Raw genomic sequence first — 21,673 nt, forward strand, 5'->3', positions numbered from 1 at the left:
ACGTTCAGACCGCGACCAGCAGAAGCAGTAGGTTTACATGCAAAGTCAATGGTTGCCGCGCATGAAGGCGCAGCAAAATGTCCTGCAGCGCGTTTTTAGCAGCAGGAGCAGCGCCTCATGAGCGTCTGAGCATCTGAGGCCCACAGAGCACTTCAGACGCAGCTGCTGCTAGAAAAATGTAACTTTAGCTGCTGGACATCAACCAATCAGAGAAGCTGATCTGGGAGCTGGCAGGGAGTCAGACGCAGCACTGCTGATGCAGAGCGCTATGATCACTCCTCTGAAACACAATATGTTCACTTTTATAATTCTGGTGCCTGCAGGTTTTACCACATGCCTGCCTGTTCCCGTTCTGATCTGTTTGCCTGACCTGTCTTTGGACTCCTGCTGGATTCTGCCTGTTTGCTGAACTTGGAGGTAATCCAGAGGGCATCTCCCTCTGAATTATCCTAACTTCCTTCATCTGCCTGGATCTGATCTCCTTCTTGTTCTCTGTCCTCCAGGGCTGCAGAATCTGGGACCCTCTGGGCGGCGCCTGCTGCATCTTGTTGTCCCCTGAGCGGCTGGAATAAACCAGGTTCTCTGGGCTCAGATTGAACTGTTAAACCAGGTCAGTGAGTCACGTCCATAATCTTCCTCTGGTCACTAACCTGTGTTTCCTTTCTGCAGAGGTTCCTGCACTAGACGCCTTAGCCGCTGCTACTGCAGATTAGTTTTCTTTTTAATAACTGCTTTTTGAGTAATCGTCTTTCTGCCTTGAATACTGGGTCCTCTGTTGTAAACCTGGCAGTGGAATCAAGTCCTTCATGTCTTTCCTGCTCCTGTGGTTTATCACTTAGAAAAGCTTTAATCTCTTTGCTCTTCTTCCTCCTGCAGTAAAGCTGCTGCCAAAGAAACAGGAAGCATCTTTAAAAAGTCTCCACTCTTAAGTCCAATCTAGAAGCAGCACTCTGCCAACATGTTGGCTGTTATAAACTCTCTAATCAAAACATATCTGCAGGAAATACAAGACGTAAAGTTAATTGAATGTAAATAAGTCTGTCAAATGAAATGAAGAAGCGGTAAGTATCCTTTGATGAAGCCGTTCAGCTGAAGAACCTCTTTGTTTAAAAGCATAAAGCAGCAGAACTGCCTGATATTTTATTGCAGCAACCAAACGCTGGCTAAGATCTCCTGGTTCTCTGCTTTATTGTTACCTAGAGGTAGAAGGCAGCTGATGCTGATCCTGGAGCTCTGATTTATGAAGATAAAAGATTTCTATAAGGGAACCTTTTAATAAAAGCCCTCTAAGTTATTGGACTGTAAACTTTGACACATAATGAGATCAGCTGAACGGGAAACAGATAGAAAACCATTTTTACTGGAATATATGCAAACTAAGTGGAGTCTAGAACAACCGTAGCTTTGATCTGTCCTGATCGACTGATCGAATCAGCATCTACCTCAGAGGGGACGACTAAATAAAAATATGTATCTTAAAAAAAAACAAGAGCACAAGTTCAAATTATCTATTTTAAAGTGCTATAATTCAATTTATTAAGAGGCAAATCCATCCATCCATCCATCATCCATCCATCCATCCATCCATCCATCCATCATCCATCCATCCATCATCCATCCATCCATCATCCATCCATCATCCATCCATCATCCATCCATCATCCATCCATCCATCCATCCATCCATCCATCCATCCATCATCCATCCATCATCCATCCATCCATCATCCATCCATCCATCCATCCATCCATCCATCATCCATCCATCATCCATCCATCATCCATCCATCCATCATCCATCCATCATCCATCCATCCATCATCCATCCATCCATCCATCCATCCATCCATCCATCCATCATCCATCCATCATCCATCCATCATCCATCCATCCATCATCCATCCATCCATCCATCCATCCATCATCCATCCATCCATCCATCATCCATCCATCATCCATCCATCATCCATCCATCCATCATCCATCATCCATCCATCCATCATCCATCCATCCATCCATCCATCATCCATCCATCATCCATCCATCATCCATCATCCATCATCCATCCATCCATCATCCATCCATCATCCATCCATCCATCATCCATCCATCCATCCATCCATCATCATCCATCCATCATCCATCCATCCATCCATCATCCATCATCCATCCATCCATCATCCATCCATCATCCATCATCCATCCATCATCCATCCATCATCCATCCATCATCCATCATCCATCCATCATCCATCCATCATCCATCCATCCATCATCCATCCATCCATCATCCATCCATCATCCATCCATCATCCATCCATCATCCATCCATCCATCCATCATCCATCCATCCATCATCCATCCATCATCCATCCATCATCCATCCATCCATCATCCATCCATCCATCCATCCATCCATCCATCATCCATCCATCCATCATCCATCCATCATCCATCCATCCATCATCCATCCATCCATCATCCATCCATCCATCATCCATCCATCCATCCATCCATCCATCCATCCATCATCCATCCATCCATCATCCATCCATCATCCATCCATCCATCATCCATCATCCATCCATCCATCCATCCATCCATCCATCCATCATCCATCCATCATCCATCCATCCATCATCCATCCATCATCCATCATCCATCCATCATCCATCCATCCATCCATCCATCCATCATCCATCCATCATCCATCCATCCATCATCCATCCATCCATCCATCCATCCATCATCCATCCATCATCCATCCATCCATCATCCATCCATCATCCATCCATCCATCATCCATCCATCCATCCATCCATCATCCATCCATCCATCCATCCATCCACCATCCATCCATCCATCATCCATCCATCCATCATCCATCCATCATCCATCCATCCATCATCCATCCATCATCCATCCATCATCCATCCATCATCCATCCATCCATCCATCCATCATCCATCCATCCATCATCCATCCATCCATCCATCCATCATCCATCCATCATCCATCCATCCATCATCCATCCATCCATCCATCCATCATCCATCCATCCATCCATCCATCATCATCCATCATCCATCCATCCATCATCCATCCATCCATCATCCATCCATCATCCATCCATCATCCATCCATCCATCATCCATCCATCCATCCATCCATCCATCATCCATCCATCATCCATCCATCCATCATCCATCCATCCATCCATCCATCATCCATCATCCATCCATCCATCCATCCATCCATCCATCCATCCATCCATCCATCATCCATCCATCCATCCATCCATCCATCCATCCATCATCCATCCATCCATCCATCCATCCATCATCCATCCATCCATCATCCATCCATCCATCCATCCATCCATCATCCATCATCCATCCATCCATCCATCCATCCATCCATCCATCATCCATCCATCATCCATCCATCCATCATCCATCCATCCATCCATCCATCCATCATCCATCCATCCATCATCCATCCATCCATCCATCCATCCATCCATCATCCATCCATCCATCCATCCATCCATCCATCCATCATCCATCCATCCATCCATCCATCCATCCATCCATCCATCATCCATCCATCCATCCATCCATCCCTCATCCATCCATCCATCCATCATCCATCCATCCATCCATCCATCCATCCATCCATCCATCCATCCATCCATCATCCATCCATCATCCATCCATCCATCATCCATCCATCCATCCATCCATCATCCATCCATCCATCCATCCATCATCCATCATCCATCCATCATCCATCCATCCATCATCCATCCATCCATCCATCCATCCATCCATCATCCATCCATCCATCCATCCATCCATCCATCCATCATCCATCCATCCATCCATCCATCCATCCATCCATCCATCCATCCATCCATCCATCCATCATCCATCCATCCATCATCCATCCATCCATCCATCCATCCATCCATCCATCCATCCATCCATCATCCATCCATCCATCCATCCATCCATCATCCATCCATCCATCCATCCATCCATCCATCCATCCATCCATCCATCCATCCATCCATCCATCATCCATCCATCCATCCATCCATCCATCCATCCATCCATCCATCCATCATCCATCCATCCATCCATCCATCCATCATCCATCCATCCATCCATCATCCATCCATCCATCCATCCATCCATCCATCCATCCATCCATCCATCATCCATCCATCCATCATCCATCCATCCATCCATCATCCATCCATCCATCATCCATCCATCCATCCATCATCCATCCATCCATCCATCCATCCATCATCCATCCATCCATCCATCCATCCATCCATCCATCCATCCATCATCCATCCATCCATCCATCCATCCATCCATCCATCCATCCATCCATCCATCATCCATCCATCCATCCATCCATCCATCCATCCATCCATCCATCATCCATCCATCCATCCATCCATCCATCATCCATCCATCCATCCATCATCCATCCATCCATCCATCCATCCATCCATCCATCATCCATCCATCCATCCATCCATCCATCCATCCATCATCCATCCATCCATCCATCCATCCATCCATCATCCATCCATCCATCCATCCATCCATCCATCCATCCATCCATCCATCCATCCATCCATCCATCCATCCATCCATCCATCCATCCATCCATCATCCATCCATCCATCCATCCATCCATCCATCCATCCATCCATCCATCCATCCATCCATCATCCATCCATCCATCCATCCATCCATCATCCATCCATCCATCCATCATCCATCCATCCATCCATCCATCATCCATCCATCCATCCATCCATCCATCATCCATCCATCCATCCATCCATCATCCATCATCCATCCATCCATCCATCCATCATCCATCCATCCATCCATCCATCATCCATCCATCCATCCATCCATCCATCCATCCATCCATCCATCCATCCATCCATCCATCCATCCATCCATCATCCATCCATCCATCCATCATCCATCCATCCATCCATCATCCATCCATCCATCATCCATCCATCCATCCATCCATCCATCATCCATCCATCATCCATCCATCCATCCATCCATCCATCCATCATCCATCCATCCATCATCCATCCATCCATCCATCCATCATCCATCCATCCATCCATCCATCCATCCATCCATCCATCATCCATCCATCCATCCATCATCCATCCATCCATCCATCCATCCATCATCCATCCATCCATCCATCCATCCATCATCCATCCATCCATCCATCCATCCATCCATCCATCATCCATCCATCCATCCATCCATCCATCATCCATCCATCCATCCATCCATCCATCCATCCATCTATCATCCATCCATCCATCCATCCATCATCCATCCATCCATCCATCCATCATCCATCCATCCTTCCATCCATCCATCCATCATCCATCCATCCATCCATCCATCCATCCATCCATCATCAATCCATCCATCCATCCATCCATCCATCCATCCATTATCCATCCATCCATCCATCCATCCATCCATCCATCCATCCATCCATCCATCCATCTGGGGTCAGGTCGTGGGGGTAGCAACTTCAGTAGGGAGGCCCAAACGTCCCTCTCTCCAGCCTCTTGGTCCAGCTCCTCTTGGGGGAACCCCAAGGCGCTCCCAGGCCAGCAGAGGAACATAGTCTCTCCAGCGTGTCCTGGGTCTCCCCCGGGGCCTCCTCCCGGTGGGACGTGCCTGGAACACCTCACCAGGTAGGCATCCAGGAGGCATCCTAACCAGATGCCCGAGCCACCTCAAACGGCTCCTCTCAATGTGGAGGAGCAGCGGCTCTACTCTGAGTCCCCCTCGGATGACTGAGCTCCGCCCCCTATCTCTAAGGGAGAGCCCAGACACACTGAGGAGGAAACTCATTTCGGCCGCTTGTATCCGGGATCTCGTTCTTTCGGTCATGACCCAAAGCTCATGACCATAGATGAGGGTAGGAACGTAGATCAACCGGTAAATCAAGAGCTCAGCTCTCTCTAAACCACAACAGACCGGTACAGTCCACGCTTCACAGCAGACGCCGCACCAATCCGCCTATCGATCTCCCGCTCCATCTTCCCCTCATTCGTGAACAAGACCCCAAGATACTTAAAATCCTCCACTAGGGGCAGTACATCCTCCCTCCTAAGGCCTTGTCTATATAAAGACTCAAACTCACTGCAGATCCAGAGATTTGAATTGAGAAAGCTTCCTGTAGAGGTGGCGAAACGTCTTCAAATCTTGGAAACCAAGTCCAGTGGATATTTTTTGAATTTTTACGGAAGTACATCCTCCCCAACCCGTAGAAGGCACTCTACCCTTTTCCGGCTTCAGACCATGGTCTGGGATTTGGAGGCACTGATCCTCATCCCGGCCGCTTCACACTCGGCTGCAAACCGCTCCAGTGAGAGCTGTAGATCACGCCCTGATGAAGCCAACAGAACCACATCATCTGCGAATAACAGAGATGCAATCCTAAAGCCACCAAAACAGATCCCCTCAACACTTTGGCTGCACCTAGAAATTCTGTCCATAAAAGTTATGAACAGAATCGGTGACAGAGGGCAACCTTGGAGGAGTCCAACCCTCACCGGAAACAAGTCGGACTTACTGCCGGCAATGTGGACCAGGCTCTGACACCGGTCACACAGAGACGTAACTGTAGAGTCAGGCGAAGAAGGCAGCCTTTAGTGAATTTACTTGATTGAATGGGCTTTTGGGAAGTGGATACGACAAACGATAGACTAATCAGGGCTTTCAGATGCAGGAAACAATGACAGACGTTGAGGTTCATCACACTGCTAATCAGCTGGTTTTCCTTATATAGAAAACTTTGAATCAATCTGACTGGATGATCTGGTTTAATTGTCTTTGTAAAGTTGACATGATGAAATGTAGCTACAGAAATAAGCTAAATTGAGATTGAATTAAAAAAAAACGACTGAAGTTTTATTTTTGTTTGGCAATCGTTTCAACCCGATAATGAGAAACCTTCAAAATAAAAGCCAGAGCTCTTAACTGCTCTGCATGTGAACCAGTCAACATGAACAAATGATAACAAGCCGTTTAATTCAGGGGCCACTTTAGGGTCATCCCGTCTGATTGCAGCTGCATTAACTTCTATTCCACAATTTGACTCCAATTACTTTTTTAGTTGTGCTTCTACTTTATGACATGAGGGCGGATAGATTGTAGTGACAGACCAGATTTAGGGCTTTGATTTTGACACATGCTGTAATTGTTCAGCAGCCATACTGTCCAGAGACGGCGATACAAACTCTGCTGGAATCCACAGCAGAGAAACATTCATTGGTTCAGTTTCACCAAATATCACCTCTTCTACCTTCAGAAAGTCAGACATGACAGTTCAAAGCTTGACGGCTATTATATCTTAAATATAATGTCACCTTGGTGAAAAAAGAAGGTGTGAGTTTGGACTGAGGCCTTGATTGATGGGTCTGTCTAAAGCTCTTGGCAGTGAGAACTGCAAACAGTGAGAGCTGACAGCTAAAGGCGAGCCCAGCCTCCATGAAACATCCAGAAATACGGATCAGCCGGGTCAACCGCTGCAGGCGGCCTGGACTCCGACTAGAGGGTTATGAATTAAAGCAGGAGACCGTATCACGCCTACACTCTGGGGCTTTACAGCCGACAGTGTGTTCAAAAGATAAAGGGTTTAGCTCTCAGTCTATACACTGATCCTTTAAGGCAGCTGGAGAGCCACATTTCTGATGAATGAAACAAAACAGACTAAAGATACAACAGCAAGAGCCAAATGGGCACGATTCTGCTGAAAAACACAGTTTTGATCTCAAAACTGATCAAAACTGAAAAACAGTTTCTTCTGAGTTTTTCTTTTTCAACATTTTCAACAGGTCTCCAGTCCATCGCAGGGCAACACAGAGACAAACGGGACAACCAACCATTCACTCACACCTAAAGAGAATTTAGAGAAGCCAATTAAACTAACATCATGTTTTTGGACTGTGGGAGGAAGCCGGAGTACCCGGAGAGAACCCACACATGCTCAGGAAGAACATGGAAACTCCATGCAGAAAAAGCCAAGAATTGAACCCAGAACCTTCTTGCTGCAAGGCAGCAGTTCTACCCACTGATCCACTCAGCAGCCCTGCCTCTCAACATATATTTATCCCTAATTATATATATTCTCTGAAACTGTGTTCTATCAAACTGGTCCTACAGTCACTCTATTACAGATGGAGTAATGTAACTAAAGTAATCCCTCCCTGGGATTATTAAAGTATTTCTGATTCCTGGTTGATGGGACAGGTGTTGTGAATGAAACGGTGTCCAGCTTGAAAGAGCTCCTGTGTGTCTCTGAATGTGAGCATTGATGTCTGAAAGACATCTTCTGCCTCCATTTATCTGTTTACTGCAGTCTGTTGGGTTCATGTTAATGTGGATTTAAAGATATTTCAATTAGTGGAAAAAAACAGGGGAGAAATATAACATTTAACTTTTTAGAATATTGGAATCAGAAAAAACCTGAAACACAGGAAATCATGAAGCCTGAGTTCATATTTAAAGGTAAACTAACATGCAAAGGCAAACAGTTTCTGCCTGTAGATTAAAGCTTTTATCTTTACATCAATAATTGAAATGATTTTAAAGGAGAAGAGAATAATATCTGGACTAAGTATTCTGTTTTAAAAGTTTAAGTTGGCATTTAATCCTTTAACAGCCTGAAGGTAAATAGTGCAGGAACAGGTAGAAAGTAGAGCAGGTCAGGAAGGGAGCAGGGCTTGATGCTTTAGCTTCTTCCTTTGTAGCCTGGCAACATGTAGACAGGTGCTGACAGCCAGGAGGAAGAAAACCACCAGAGAGCAAAGAAAGTTTCTACAAGAAGCAACAGCAAACAGCTCCTACAGTCTGACTGAGATAATAAGAACCTCCAAAAGGAAATGTGACAGCAGGCCACTATGGATGCTCTGCTTTCTGTCGCTTAGTTGTTCTCCAGTTCAGGCTTTGTGTTTTGGTTTTCATTTTTGTCTACTTTCTTTATTGTTGTTATGTCTCCATAGATTAATCCCTGGCTGCAAGTTAGGCTTGATTTCAGAAAAAAAAAAAAGCTTTCAGCTGAAAACCTGCCATGAAACCTGACAGACAGTCTTTGGATTCAGCTTGTTGTTAAAAACTACAATTTTATCGTAAACTGTGTGTCATGATCTGGCCTGTTTGCTCTCCCTTAATTGCTTATTTCTTTCACCTGTCGTTTTCCCTCCCTGCCTCAATTATCATTTATTCCTCTCACCTGTTTCCTTTGGTTTATATTCTGTTCAACCTGAGAATTCGGGGCCAAATAAATTTTTTTTTTCTGCTAGTCTGTCCGTTCTGTTTATTCCAAGGTTCATGTCCTGGATCCTGGCGGCCAGTGGAAGGAGGGTTTTGCTGATGAAGGTTCTCAGTCATCCAGGTCATAGTCATTCCGTAAAAATTCAAAAAATATCCACTGGACTTGGTTTCCCAGATTTGAAGATGTTTCTCCACCTCTCCAGGGAGCTTTCATCAATTCAAAATGTCTGGATCCGCAGTGAGTTTGAGTCTTATACAGACAAGGCCTTGTATTGCTTGGAAACATGCAAATGGTAACCGATGAATGGGTTTGGTTCCATCGTTAGCCGGTAATAACTGAAACCTGTCTATGATTCTGAGGGTCGGTCGTTAAAGGGGGAGGATTGCCGTTAAGGTGGGGATTGACTCCTGTAATACCTTAAACCTGTCTATGATTGTTACGAGTCGGTCATTAAGGAGGTATTGTTCACCGGGGTTTTGTGTCTCGTCTCCTGATCGTCCACTGTTCCTCCCCTGCTGAGTCCTCTGGGTTTTTGGCTCTATCCGCGGGGAGGTTCAGTTTTTATCTCAGTAAGCCTGGCTCCAAGGTGGAGACCAGTTTAAAGGTCCTGCATCAAGTTCTGGTTCCACGTCCTGTCTCGGCTACCTTCTTCCACTGAGCCTGCTCATCTGCATCTGATTCTGTCTGCTCCTGTGCGTGACCACCTGGTCTCGCTTCCGGACCCTGCTGGACCCTGAACCTGCCTGGGAGCTCTACGAGGCCTGGAGGCCTGAAACCTGCCTGTTCTGTCTGTTCCTGTTTCTGAATCCCTGACCAGGATCGGCTTCCAGCATCACCTCTGGGACTGCAGCACTGAGGGACATTCGTGGTCTGGGCTGTTAAACTGGGTAAGTGACCAACTCAGATAATCATCTTCTGTCTGATGATCGTGGTCACTTACCTGTGTTTCTCCCACAACAGAGTTTCTGTGATTGGGCGGTGCCCCGCCCCCCACCTGCTGTCGCTGCATGCCACAGATCCTAGCAGCTCCCCTTTTAGTTTTGTTCTTCGTTTAATAAACGTTTAGAACTTGCCTGCTGACTTTCTCCTTGAATGCTGGGTCCATCTGTCCCCGCTTCATGACACTGTGTTGCCTTGTGCCTGGTTTCGTTTTCTTGTAAATACAAAAGCAAAAGGCAACTCCTCCTTCAAGGTTTTATTAAACTGAATGATTCACAGAGCTGTTTAGTGTTGAGTCATAAAAAAAGCAAATAGTCATAAAATTAGAAGCCAATGTTTGAATAAAAAGTAAAAGTCGTGCTGAAATCTGCCTTAAAATCTGTTCATGGATCAAACTAATTTCATGTTGCTTTGATCTGTGGCCATGCTTCTTAGAATTGGGACCAACTTAATATCAGACCAGAATAACACTCTAATTTAAACTGACATTTTTTTACGAAATTAAACCAGGTGAAACAGAAACATCTCCTCGAAAGGATTTCTGGATGCAGAATATTGACAGTCAAAAACTTTTTTTTTCTTATCTTAAATGCAAATTGTTTACACATTTTTTACAATCTTAGTATAAAAGTCACATTTTCATGGCCCTATACTCCAGTTAACGATGAATCAATTACTAAATTAGTTGATTATTTAAATAATAGATTAATATGATTAAATGTTTCATCCATAGATAAAATACATGAAATGGGCGACACAGACTAACTACAGCCCAGATGTTCAACTTGTTTAGTGAAGTTAATATTTTAAATGCTCAGTCTCAGTTCCTCTTCTAGTTCCACTGCTCATATAAATAAAATACATTTATTTCCCTTTAATGTATTATTATGCTCGATACAGAGAGAGCAGATTAGATCAATATTGGGGTTTACTTCTGCACAATTCTATATCTTCAAATAAAAACAGGCTAAATCCACATATAACAGACATATTTAGACTATATTTGGTTAAATAGGAACGTATTTACAGTTAAACTGAGCTCTACTGCAGACGAGGCTTCAGCTGCTTGGTGCTCCGCTCTGTCTCTATTCTAGATCCAGGATCTATAGAATGGTTGTGGATTACGGCTCATAGATCATTCCAGTCAGATGCTCTGTAATCGTCCCTTTGCTCGGTGTGTCTTTATATTTAGCGGCGGCGCTGAGACGAGCCGCAGCGCCGTCGTTACTCCCGCTAACGTGGCTCTTCTTTCCTTTTCACTCAAGAGGAGGATTGTGAATAAACGGTGACACTTCAGAGGGACTTCTCCTGGCTCTCTGTGGGGAGCGTGAGTGCTAAACCCTCCCCCCCACCTTCCCTGCAGAGGAGCTCAGTCCATCCAAGGGTCATTATCTAGCCGTGGACAGAATTCATAATGGATGCAGCGCCGAGATGAAAGAGCCGGGGAGACGTCTGTGTCCATCGGTTCATCTCTGCATTCATCATGGTTTAAACAAGCTCTGTGGGTCGTGACTCCCCCCCAGGAGGGCCATTGTTGACACCAAGAGGAGGAGATAACTACATATTGACACTCAGAGCCGTGCAATAGAGAGTGGAGGACTGGATGTTAGACTTCCTACAGCAAAGTCAGATGAGTGAATGATGGTGAACCCCCCCCCCCATGCTGGCTGAGATTGAACTCAAATTCCTCCCAGGAAGCTTGGAAATCAAAGCACAGACCTGTGACTTGAGGAAATGAGCCCCCATTGGATGGGCTGCAGCCTCAGAGGACAGAGATGGTCCTGGAATCCTGGGGGGTTCTACTGCCCACCAGCAGCTCTATGGGGAAATTATGATTTGCTCCTAACAGGTTTCCTGTTTCTGCTTTTTTTCAAATGTTTAAACATTTTAAAATGATCAAACAGTTTTCTAGGATAAATCTAAACATGATCCTAACGGCTGGTTGCTAATCAATGTCAGGGTTCTGCTCTCTGCTGCCCTCTGGTGTTGGTCTCCTTTTCCCTCGCTTCCTTCTAGAATCCTCTGTTCACACCTGCTCCCAATCGGCTCATTAGTCCCGTCTTTGTTCAGTCTCCTATATAAACCCTCCCTGTGCAGTTCCTCAGTGCTGGTTCCTCGTCTTTCCTCGGCTCTTCGTGCTCGTTTTCCCTGACGTCTCCATGGTTCTGGTTTGTTTTACATTTTTATGTTGGATTTTTGGATTCCTGCTTCAGTTGCTTATAAACATTCAATTAAATCTTTAAGAAATCACCTCCGCCTCCCTGCCTCTGCATTTGGGTCCTCAAATCCTTCCCTCAACCAGACATCATTAGACGCCTGCATGTTACATCTCTCTATTACATCTCTTTTTTATTCTAAGCCAGATAAGTTTGCAAAAATCAAAGCCTTAAAGAATCTGAAGGGAGGGAAGAGTTTCTGAAAGTAGTGTAATTCTATTTGACCTTTGCAGCGCACTGGAACGGCCGTGTCATCAGCGCGTGTCACAGCAATGCGATTAAAACCTGCCTGTCTAACATGACAAAGCATTTTTCTGAGCTGACACAGCTCCTCTGAAGCTGAACAGATTAAAAGAGCTGAACATCATCAGAAAACTGGTTTATGTGCTAAAATCTACCAAGAACACCTTCATGAAATGCTGCAACTGTTTTTTTTTTTTACTTTCCTCTTGAATTGATAATATCTACGATGTTTATTAAACAGCCTGATAGCTAAACCATTAACAAAGGACATATAGTGCAATCTGTGAAAAAAATCTGTCAGGTTGAATAGATTTATTAGAATTATTTTTCTTAATATATTCGGTCAAGTTGGCGTTTCTTATTACATTGATATTCATTGTTGCCTTCAAAATCTCCATATTTTTTGAATATTACAAAGGTAATACGGTCCTGGATTCCATAAACACTATTGGCTGGAAATGTTAATTTACAAAGTATTTAGCTGAGGGCCTTATAAAGGGTTAATTGGAATCCATCCAGAAAATTCTGTCTAATTCCAAAAACAAAACAGGCTCATCAAGCTCATTAATCACATTTCTCTGACGCTGCAAAGCTAACATCTAATTCTGGGCTAATAAAGCCACCGATCGCAGAGCGCATTAAACTTTCTGGGTTTCAGGGAGATAACTGAGCCCTGAGAGGTAACGACTGGAGCAAAGAATGCAGCTGTAGTTCAAAGGAAAGGCCTGGAAAGGCCTGGAAAGGCGGCCAATAAGGACGCAGCCTCAGGGCAGATGGATGATGTGATTCCCAGCGACTGACAGACAGATGCTTGAAATGATATTTGGGTAAACTCACCTTGCATCCCCCTGATTGATGACCATGTGCATCTCCCAGGACCTATTTTCAGCCACGGCTCCATGAGGCACCAGGAGGCTGACTCCTGCAAGGATACACAGACACAAGCGTGTGTTAACATCCAGGAACATGGCTGCCTGACAGCGCAGGACCCATATAGGTCAGCTTTACTGTAGACGCTGTCCCATTGATCCAGACTCCTATCAGGGTGAGATTTGGAGAGAACTTTAAACTAAGCAGAGATGAGCAATAAGTAGTTACATCTACTGGAGTAAATCTTTGACCATAACGTTACTTTAAGGAGTCGTCTAACTGCAGCAAACTTTCATTTTACTGAAGTAACACTATCCTGAACAGGGGCGGATTTAGGAAATGTGGGGCCCTAGGCAAAGGCAGGCAGGGGGCCCTCTGAATTAAGAAGACAACACATTCCGTCCTATCTGTCCTTTTTTCTTTTTCATGCATTAATGAGGTGCTGTGCTCCAGGAGAGAGAGACAGGAAGTTAGAAGTTTAAATTAATGCTGATTTTAATCTGTGTTGGTTATAAAATCTCTGGTTCATTGGTTGAAATAAGTGTGCAGTGAAAAGCTGCAAGTGATCTTTCTTTCTTCTTCTCTTTCCTATCCTGCTTCCTCCCTGTTCTGTTTTAAAGTAGTTATAGAGTTTGCCACATTCAACCACGTGGTTGAGGACCCACGTTGAGGATGCCGTTTGCTAAAGCGACTTCTGCCGCTGTTCTTAATGCATTCTAACCATTTATCATTTTAATCTTAATTGTTATTTTAATTGCACTGTGGTTCTCATCATACCTGCTGCTATTCCAAAACGGACATTAGTGAATGTATTAACATCTGGCCTATCTTGGACAATCTAAGCAGCCAGTTAAACCGACTATTAGGCTTTGATTATTTTTGTTTTCTTTAAACTAGTCATTTCATCTACCTTCATCATCATCATCATCACCATCATCATCCTCCTCCTCCTCATGTAGCAGGATAATGAATGGATCCTTATTTTCTCTCAGTGAGTCGCTGAGGTCAGCTCAATGCCTGATCTCTATGATCATTTATTCAAACTTTATTTTGAAATGATTTCTTTTCTCCATTAAAGTCTCTGAGCCTCTGAAATCACACAGGAGCCGTTTCTTTGATAGAAAGTCGTTCTACTTGCAGAAAATGTTCAGTGTGAGGTCTGTGGAATAATTAGGACATAAATTCGAGGAGGGAAGCTGCTTGTCAATTTTTTAAAACGTTATTCTAATTTAAATGTAATTCAATCCTTCAGACTGTGGTTTGGTCGTCTGCTGCTGTGATGGGATGAAGCACCAAGCTTCTGTTTGACAGGCTGTATCTCAAAGCGAAGCTGCAGCGATGTGAGAGATGCTGATTATGAAGATGGCTTCAGTAATCTGCAGTGAAGCGCCGTGTGTGGCGCTGTGCCATCCAGGCTAATGAAGAGCCGTCCCTGCAGACTCGCAGTGTGAGTGCTTGACTCGGCAGCAGTGACTCCTCCACTCAGATCCTCAGCATGAAAGTCGTCTGCAGGAGGCTGATTTCATTAGGTCCCTGAAAGGCGGCTGATGGCGGCGCTACGTGTAAAAACCCCAGTTAGAGAGCTGAGGCTGCAGCAGGTCAAGCACACTGTTGACCTTGTGGGCAACTGCAACAGTTGCTATAGACTCCTTTAACTGTCTCATTTCTGCCGTCTGTAATGTTATAAAATGTTCTTTGTTCTGCTGTTCTTGGTTAAACGTCCTCTTCTTATCAGATGCAGACTCTGCAGAGCTGAACGGTTATTCTCTCCGTTTCTGAGCTGATTTTTTATCTCATTTTATAAACACTGAGTAAACATCCGATGCTTCTTCTAACAGCACTGGTTATATTTACAGAGCCGTGCAAAAGTTTTCATTAGCTTTACATTTTGTCATGTTATGACCACAGATTTCTGTCCGTCTCATTGGGCCTTGATTTCATCGACCAGCAATAAGTGCTGCATCATTGGGAGGTGGAAGATTCTCTGATTACATTTCTCCTTCGCCAAACTGTCACTTTTTCTTCTGATTAGATATTTATTTGGGACACGAGAAACAAAAACAACAGAAAGGTACAAACACATAAAAAAGATTTGGATGTGATCAACCATTAAATGGTCGTTATTAGTGGTTATCAGTGGAATCGGCTGTAAAAAGTGACGATAAAAGGAGGGAAACAGCCATAAAATAAGTCAAACATAACAGGATTTAACAGAAGGAGGAAGAAGAATCTGTTTATTTAAACCAACTCATTTATTCATGATTAAATATGTCCTGAATAAAATATTATTTGCTTTTTGTTCTCATTTCTAATAAAGCTAGTAAATATACTTTTGTATAGTTTTTGTATCCGGATACCCCTAAAGTTTTAACTTTCTTTATATTTCATTATCTAAGTTTAACCCACAATGTTTTTATTGTTTCATAGAGTATAATTTTCTCTTATTCATTCAGTATATTTTTATTTCTCACAATAATATTCATACGATTATATGCTGATAAAAACTCCTAAAATGACTCCTATGATTTTATGAATCTACAGATAATCAGTTCTGTGCCTAAAAGCATCGAGGGTCTCCTTGGTTCTCCGTCTTCAGTATTTGTGGAATCATCTTAGTTCTCAGGCTCCTCTCCTGTGGAACCAACTACCAGTTTTAGTCCGTGAGGCAGACACCCTGTCTACTTTTAAGGCTAGGCTTAAAACTTTCCTTTTTGATAAAGCTTCTAGTTAGAGTGGCTCAGGTTATCCTGAGCTATCTCTATAGTTCTGCTGCTATAGGCTTAGACTGCTGGAGGACATAGGGACCCCTTTTTCATCATTCTGCTTCATTCTATCTCTATTCTCCCACTCTGCAGAATCTGTTAGTTCAATCTCTAACGTTCTGCTCTCTCTGCTTTTTCTCATAGTAGCTTCATCTGGTCTGTTCCTGTTTGGCTGTGACTCCATCCTGGAGAGAAATATCTTATATTCTTAGTTATTGTTTTAATCTAATTTCCCTGCAGACCAATAAAGCATTTCAGAACTAAAGAACTTATCTGTCATTTCATGAATTCCCAGATTTAGCAGATCAGTAGTGAAATCACCACAGATGAAAATAACCTTTGATTGTGTAAAAATATCCCTTTATTCTGCTTTATAGGCTGTAATAGAGCCCAGTGATGCAGCTCATTATCACATCTCTTTTGTTTTCTTCACAGATTTTCCAACAAGTTGCCAACCAAGGCTGTCAAGCTTTAAACACCTTTAATGATTTTTTTGTTCATCCAGTTTATTCCCACGAAGTCTCTCCCGCTCCTCCTTCTTCTTCTTCTTCTGTTTCTTAAGTCTATTCTTCTTAAAATCCTTTCCTTTAGTGATGAATCCATGTTTCCATCCATCTACTCGTCCATCAGGATGATGGGAGGCAGGGAGACCCTGGACAGGTCACCACTCCATCACATTGTTTAATCCACGTTTCTGACGCAGAAATGATGGTAAACGCTTTAATATCAATAACTATTTATTGATTATTAAATGAGCAGACAGGCCTGTTCTGTTTCAATAGATCATGTCAGGTTTAGTGGAGGTTTTTGGACCCAAATGCAGAGGTGAGTTTTGTAGATTTATTTACATTTCCAAGGCAACAGAGGCAAAAATCCCAAAATAAAAAAGACTGAGAACCAAAAAATCCAGTAGCATCAGGGTGAACACACATGGGGAGCAAAGAGACGACGGGAAAACAAAAGAATAACGGCGAGGAAGCAGCAAACAGTGGCTGAACACCAGGAGTATAAATGGGAGACGGAACAAAGCCCAGGCTGATCCATGTGCTTATAAACACAGTTTAGTGCATCAGTCGGTTCCAAACAGCTCCTCTATCGGACACGTGACTTTCCTGAAGCGATACGCGCAGCGACACAGCGTTTGCTGTCAGAGGTCGACGCATGCGGCGACGCCTCGGTGCTGCTGGACCTTCACTAGTGTCCATCACTCCATATTAAATCTGCAACCACCTCAGCTTCCATGTCTGCATTTGGTTCCTCTACAAACCTGCACACAGCCTGACACTCAGCACCCAACAAACACTTTTATTTCATTTAATGCAAATGAAGAGACAGCAGCTAAAATGAATCCAAAGCTTCTCAGCAGCGATGCAAGAGGAGCAGAGATGTTCAAGTGAGCGGATGATGGAAGCTTCCCTTCATTTCTTCCCTAAATCGTCCTAAAAGTCGCTCGTCCTTCCAAAGCAAAGAATAAAAAAACGACATCTGAATGGGTTAGTTTGGAGGAGGGAAGGTTGAAGGGAAATACTTTAACGACCGTAATGTTTCTGTTCCACATTCACTGGAAATAATGAATAAAATGCAATAAATACTGACTGGTGAATGTTTGGGACTGAACCAAACAGGACGGCAGCTTAGAAAACCTGGAGGAGGTTTTAACTGTTAGTCTGGAGGAGAGTCTCTAAGCAGACGGCATTTATCACAGAGCTTTGGCTGCTGCTGCAGAGGCGGAGCTAGAAAATGTTTCTAAGGGTGGCCAGGCAATAACCAATGAACACTGAGGGGGGGCTGATAGTGGACACCAGAACCTCAGAGTCAAACCAAAGATAAGACTAACTATACTTTCCTACAGCCTTTGCTAACAAACAGATATTTAAACTTTCTAGATTAAAGGTAAAGTGGATAAAATTCTTCTGGGCTGAAAATCTTTTCTATTGTCATTTCTGACCGACTTTTATTAATAATCATTCTGCATAAAATCGATATTTACAAGCACTAATATCTACATAATTTAATATGTTTTTATGAAAATAATTATTTATCTCTGATTTCACTGACTTGCATTTTCTCGTTACACCAGAAAACACAAGATCTAGTTGTGAAAAGAGAAAGAATTCTCTCCTTATCATCTTTAATGTTAGTATATTGATGAGCATCATTAACCAGTGTGTCACAGTCTTGGTTTTGTTATGTTTATTTAGAGTATTCAGATTTACTTTGCTTCTTGTTTTAGCGTTTAATTATTATTTTGTTGTTTTCTTGTTAGTTCCTGACTTCCTGGTTCTCCATTTGTTGTCCTCTGCTGCCCTCTTGTGTCCTCTTTCCCTAGCTCTGTTTTCTGCTCTGCCTTCACCTGTTTCCAATCCTCTCGTTAGCCCTCTCTTTGTCTCTGTCCCCTTTAAAAGCCTCCCTCTTCAGTTCCTGTTTGCTGGATCCTCGTCTAACGTCTGTCTGCTTTCCTCGTCTCTCCCTGACTCCTAGAGTTTGGTTTTCCCCTGATGTCTCCTTGGTTCTGGTTCGTTTGTTATTTCTGTTGGATTTTTTGATTCCTAACTCAGTTCCTGTGAACGTCATTAAACCCACCTAAATTCACCTCTGCCTACTTGCCTCTGCATTTGGGTCCGCAAACCAACACCTAATCCTGACACAGTGTTTTGGTTTTATAATTATTATGAAAAGTTAAAATGTTTTGAATATTCCACTTGAGAGTATTACTGCTGCCACCGTCTGCATTAGAGGGGAAAATGGTGGCTGCAGGGTTGGCCAATGATTGGCTAAGGGTGGCCACCCCTGGCCCCCCATCTAGCTCCGCCCCCTGACGGCTGTGATGCTCAGTCTGTGCAGCCTGAGAGAGACTGACCCGATGGGACTGAAGCTGCTCTTTACTCCGGATTATTAACTAATCCTGACTTTTAATCTCACTCCAGGTAACGCTCACCTGTGTTCGGCACCACCAGCCGTCCTCCCGCATGGCTGAACACGCCGCTGGTCCTCAGCTGCTCCCTGCCGGCGCTCAGGGGCCCGTTCAGCATCGGCGGGACTTTCTTGCGTTTGTCCACAGTGCTACAGAAATCACAGCCGTGGTCCTGCGGGTGAGACTCGCCGGGCGCTTTGGCGTGGAACTCGGCTCGTTGGGCCACACTCAGGGACACCATGAAGGAGCTCTGAACTTTGACCTTGATGTCCGGCAGGGGGTCAAAGAGCTCCTTGTCGGCGGCGGCGTGGAAGCAGAGCGGCGTGCTGTACGTCGGCCCCACTGTCATGTCCGGCTGCATGGAGGAGTTGAGCAGCAGCGGGTTTCCTGTAGAGAGGAGAGACGGCGTCACCTAAACCATCTCTTCAATGACGGCTAAACAATTATTCAGCTCAATGATCGCTTCCCTTCACAGATCTAATCACAGCCTCAATATAGCAGAATTAAGCCCAGTTGCTTCTTTATGACTCATTATTGTGTTTTAAATCTTAAAAAGTCAATTTGCTGTGATAACAGAACAAGATCCCAGGAAACTAAATGAAATATGTTTCTGTTTCTGTGCTTTAAACATCTGATGAATTCATGGAATTGATTAATAAGCTGATTTTAGGTTAACCTTTGTTTAGGTTTAGGCTTTTCTGACACATAAAGATGTTCATTGGTCACTATCATCTCTCACAGATGGATGATGCGTTCAGGGACGTCATCTTCTGACACAGACTCCATCCAAACACGTCAAGTTTCACCTTTTCTCCATGTTTGCTGCAGAAAAGCTTTAAGTTGTTGAAATATTTGATATTTTCTGTCTTGGAGGCGTCCAGGAGGAGATGTCTGATCCTCCTCTGGATGTGGAGGAGCAGCAGCTCTGAGCCTCTCCCTGATGACTGAGCTCCTCACCCTCTCTCTGAGGGAGAGCCCAGCCTCCCTGCAGAGGAAGCCTGGATCCAGGATCTGGTTCTTTGGGTCCTGATCCAGAGGATGAGGGCAGGAATGTAGAGCGGCTGCTAAATCAGAGCTTTGCCTTTTCTCTCAGCTCTCTGAACCACAGCAGATGATGCAGCGTCTGCATTAGAGCAGCAGCAGCACTGATCCTGACTCTGTACTCCTGGAACACCCAGAGGGACTCGGTCAAATGCTTTCTCCAGGTCCACCAAACATCTGAGGACCAGTTGGGTAAAGTCCCATGAACCCTGGAGCCTCCTGCAGAGCACCACTGATCCACAGCCAGAACCAGAACCTCACTGCTCCTCCTGAAGCCAAGGTTCTCCAATCAGCAGCCTCTCCTCTCCCACACCCTGGCATTGGCCAGTCTGGCCCCCTATAGTGGGAACATACCCTCTGGTCCCCCCTCCCATGGAGGGGATCCACCATGGCGGTCTGCCCATCCAGGGCCGCTGTCCCACAGACCTCCACTGGATTTCTGAAGCGCTGCTCCAACCATCAGAGCAAAGCAGCATCCAGAGACCTGAGGTTCTCCACGTGGATCACATCCTCCAATGAAGACTTGCCTCCATGGAGGGTTTCTGACCACCTCAGTGACTTTAGCCTGGGTGATGAACGGAGCTCGGTCTCTTAACCGCCATGGAAGCCCTGCACTGCTTCTGCTGGATGTTTGCCAGTTTTCCTCACAGGCCGACTAATAGTCTTTATCCATGGACTCTCCAAACTCCTTCCAGGACTGAGTTTTTGCCTCTCTGACGGCCCCAGCAGAGGGCAGCGTGGCGCTTCACCACACCTGCTTGCTGCCTCAGGGGTCCCACCAGCTGACCAGGCTGGAGAAGACTCCTCCTTTAAAGCCGGGCGTACGCTGCACCATATTTTCAATCGTTGCACGCAGCTACAGCTCAAACTGTACGTCCAAAAACCGCACATCAGACTCACCGCCGAGAGACGGCGCTGGTCGGACTCGTCAATCTGGAAGAAGAAGAGAAGAATCCCTTGTTTGCACATGTGCAGAGCGCGAGGTTCTGGTAAATGGGCTGGTAGCTCTGCTTCAACAGCAGGATTTACCACCAACACCTGAATGATTCCTGATGGGGAGGAGGTCATGAGAGGCTAACTGCCCCTCGTTACCCCCAGTATACGACACGACGCAGGACGCACCATGAAGCTGAAACTCGCCCAGATCCAATAAATTCTCGCCCGACCGCAGAATCGGCCCAAAAAGGGCAGAAATTACCGTGTGGAAAGACACATCCCGTGGAAAAGATGTTCGTCTGTTTGAGAAGGGTCAAATCACTGGCATGCATCAAGCTGTCATGGTCCTGGTCTGATTGTTCCTGTTATCCATTTGTTGTCCTCTGCTGCCCTCTTGTGTCCTCC

General features: G+C 44.7%; 1 protein-coding gene across 3 annotated transcripts in view; it reads right to left on the minus strand.

Moving 5' to 3' along the window:
- Positions 1 to 21,673, minus strand: part of LOC119791278 (netrin receptor UNC5D-like) — a 290,205-nt gene that overhangs the window by 41,440 nt on the left and 227,092 nt on the right. For all 3 annotated transcript variants that reach the window (XM_038297317.1, XM_038297308.1, XM_038297301.1), the window contains 2 exons: positions 19,316 to 19,678; positions 13,583 to 13,667 (listed from right to left, as the gene is read on the minus strand). In XM_038297317.1, the coding sequence (XP_038153245.1) occupies positions 13,583 to 13,667; positions 19,316 to 19,678 (448 nt within the window). The remainder of the gene's footprint in view (positions 1 to 13,582; positions 13,668 to 19,315; positions 19,679 to 21,673) is intronic.

The sequence above is a fragment of the Cyprinodon tularosa genome, unplaced genomic scaffold, assembly GCF_016077235.1.
Source record: "Cyprinodon tularosa strain WSP-4 unplaced genomic scaffold, ASM1607723v1 ctg1100, whole genome shotgun sequence".
NCBI lineage: Eukaryota > Metazoa > Chordata > Actinopteri > Cyprinodontiformes > Cyprinodontidae > Cyprinodon > Cyprinodon tularosa.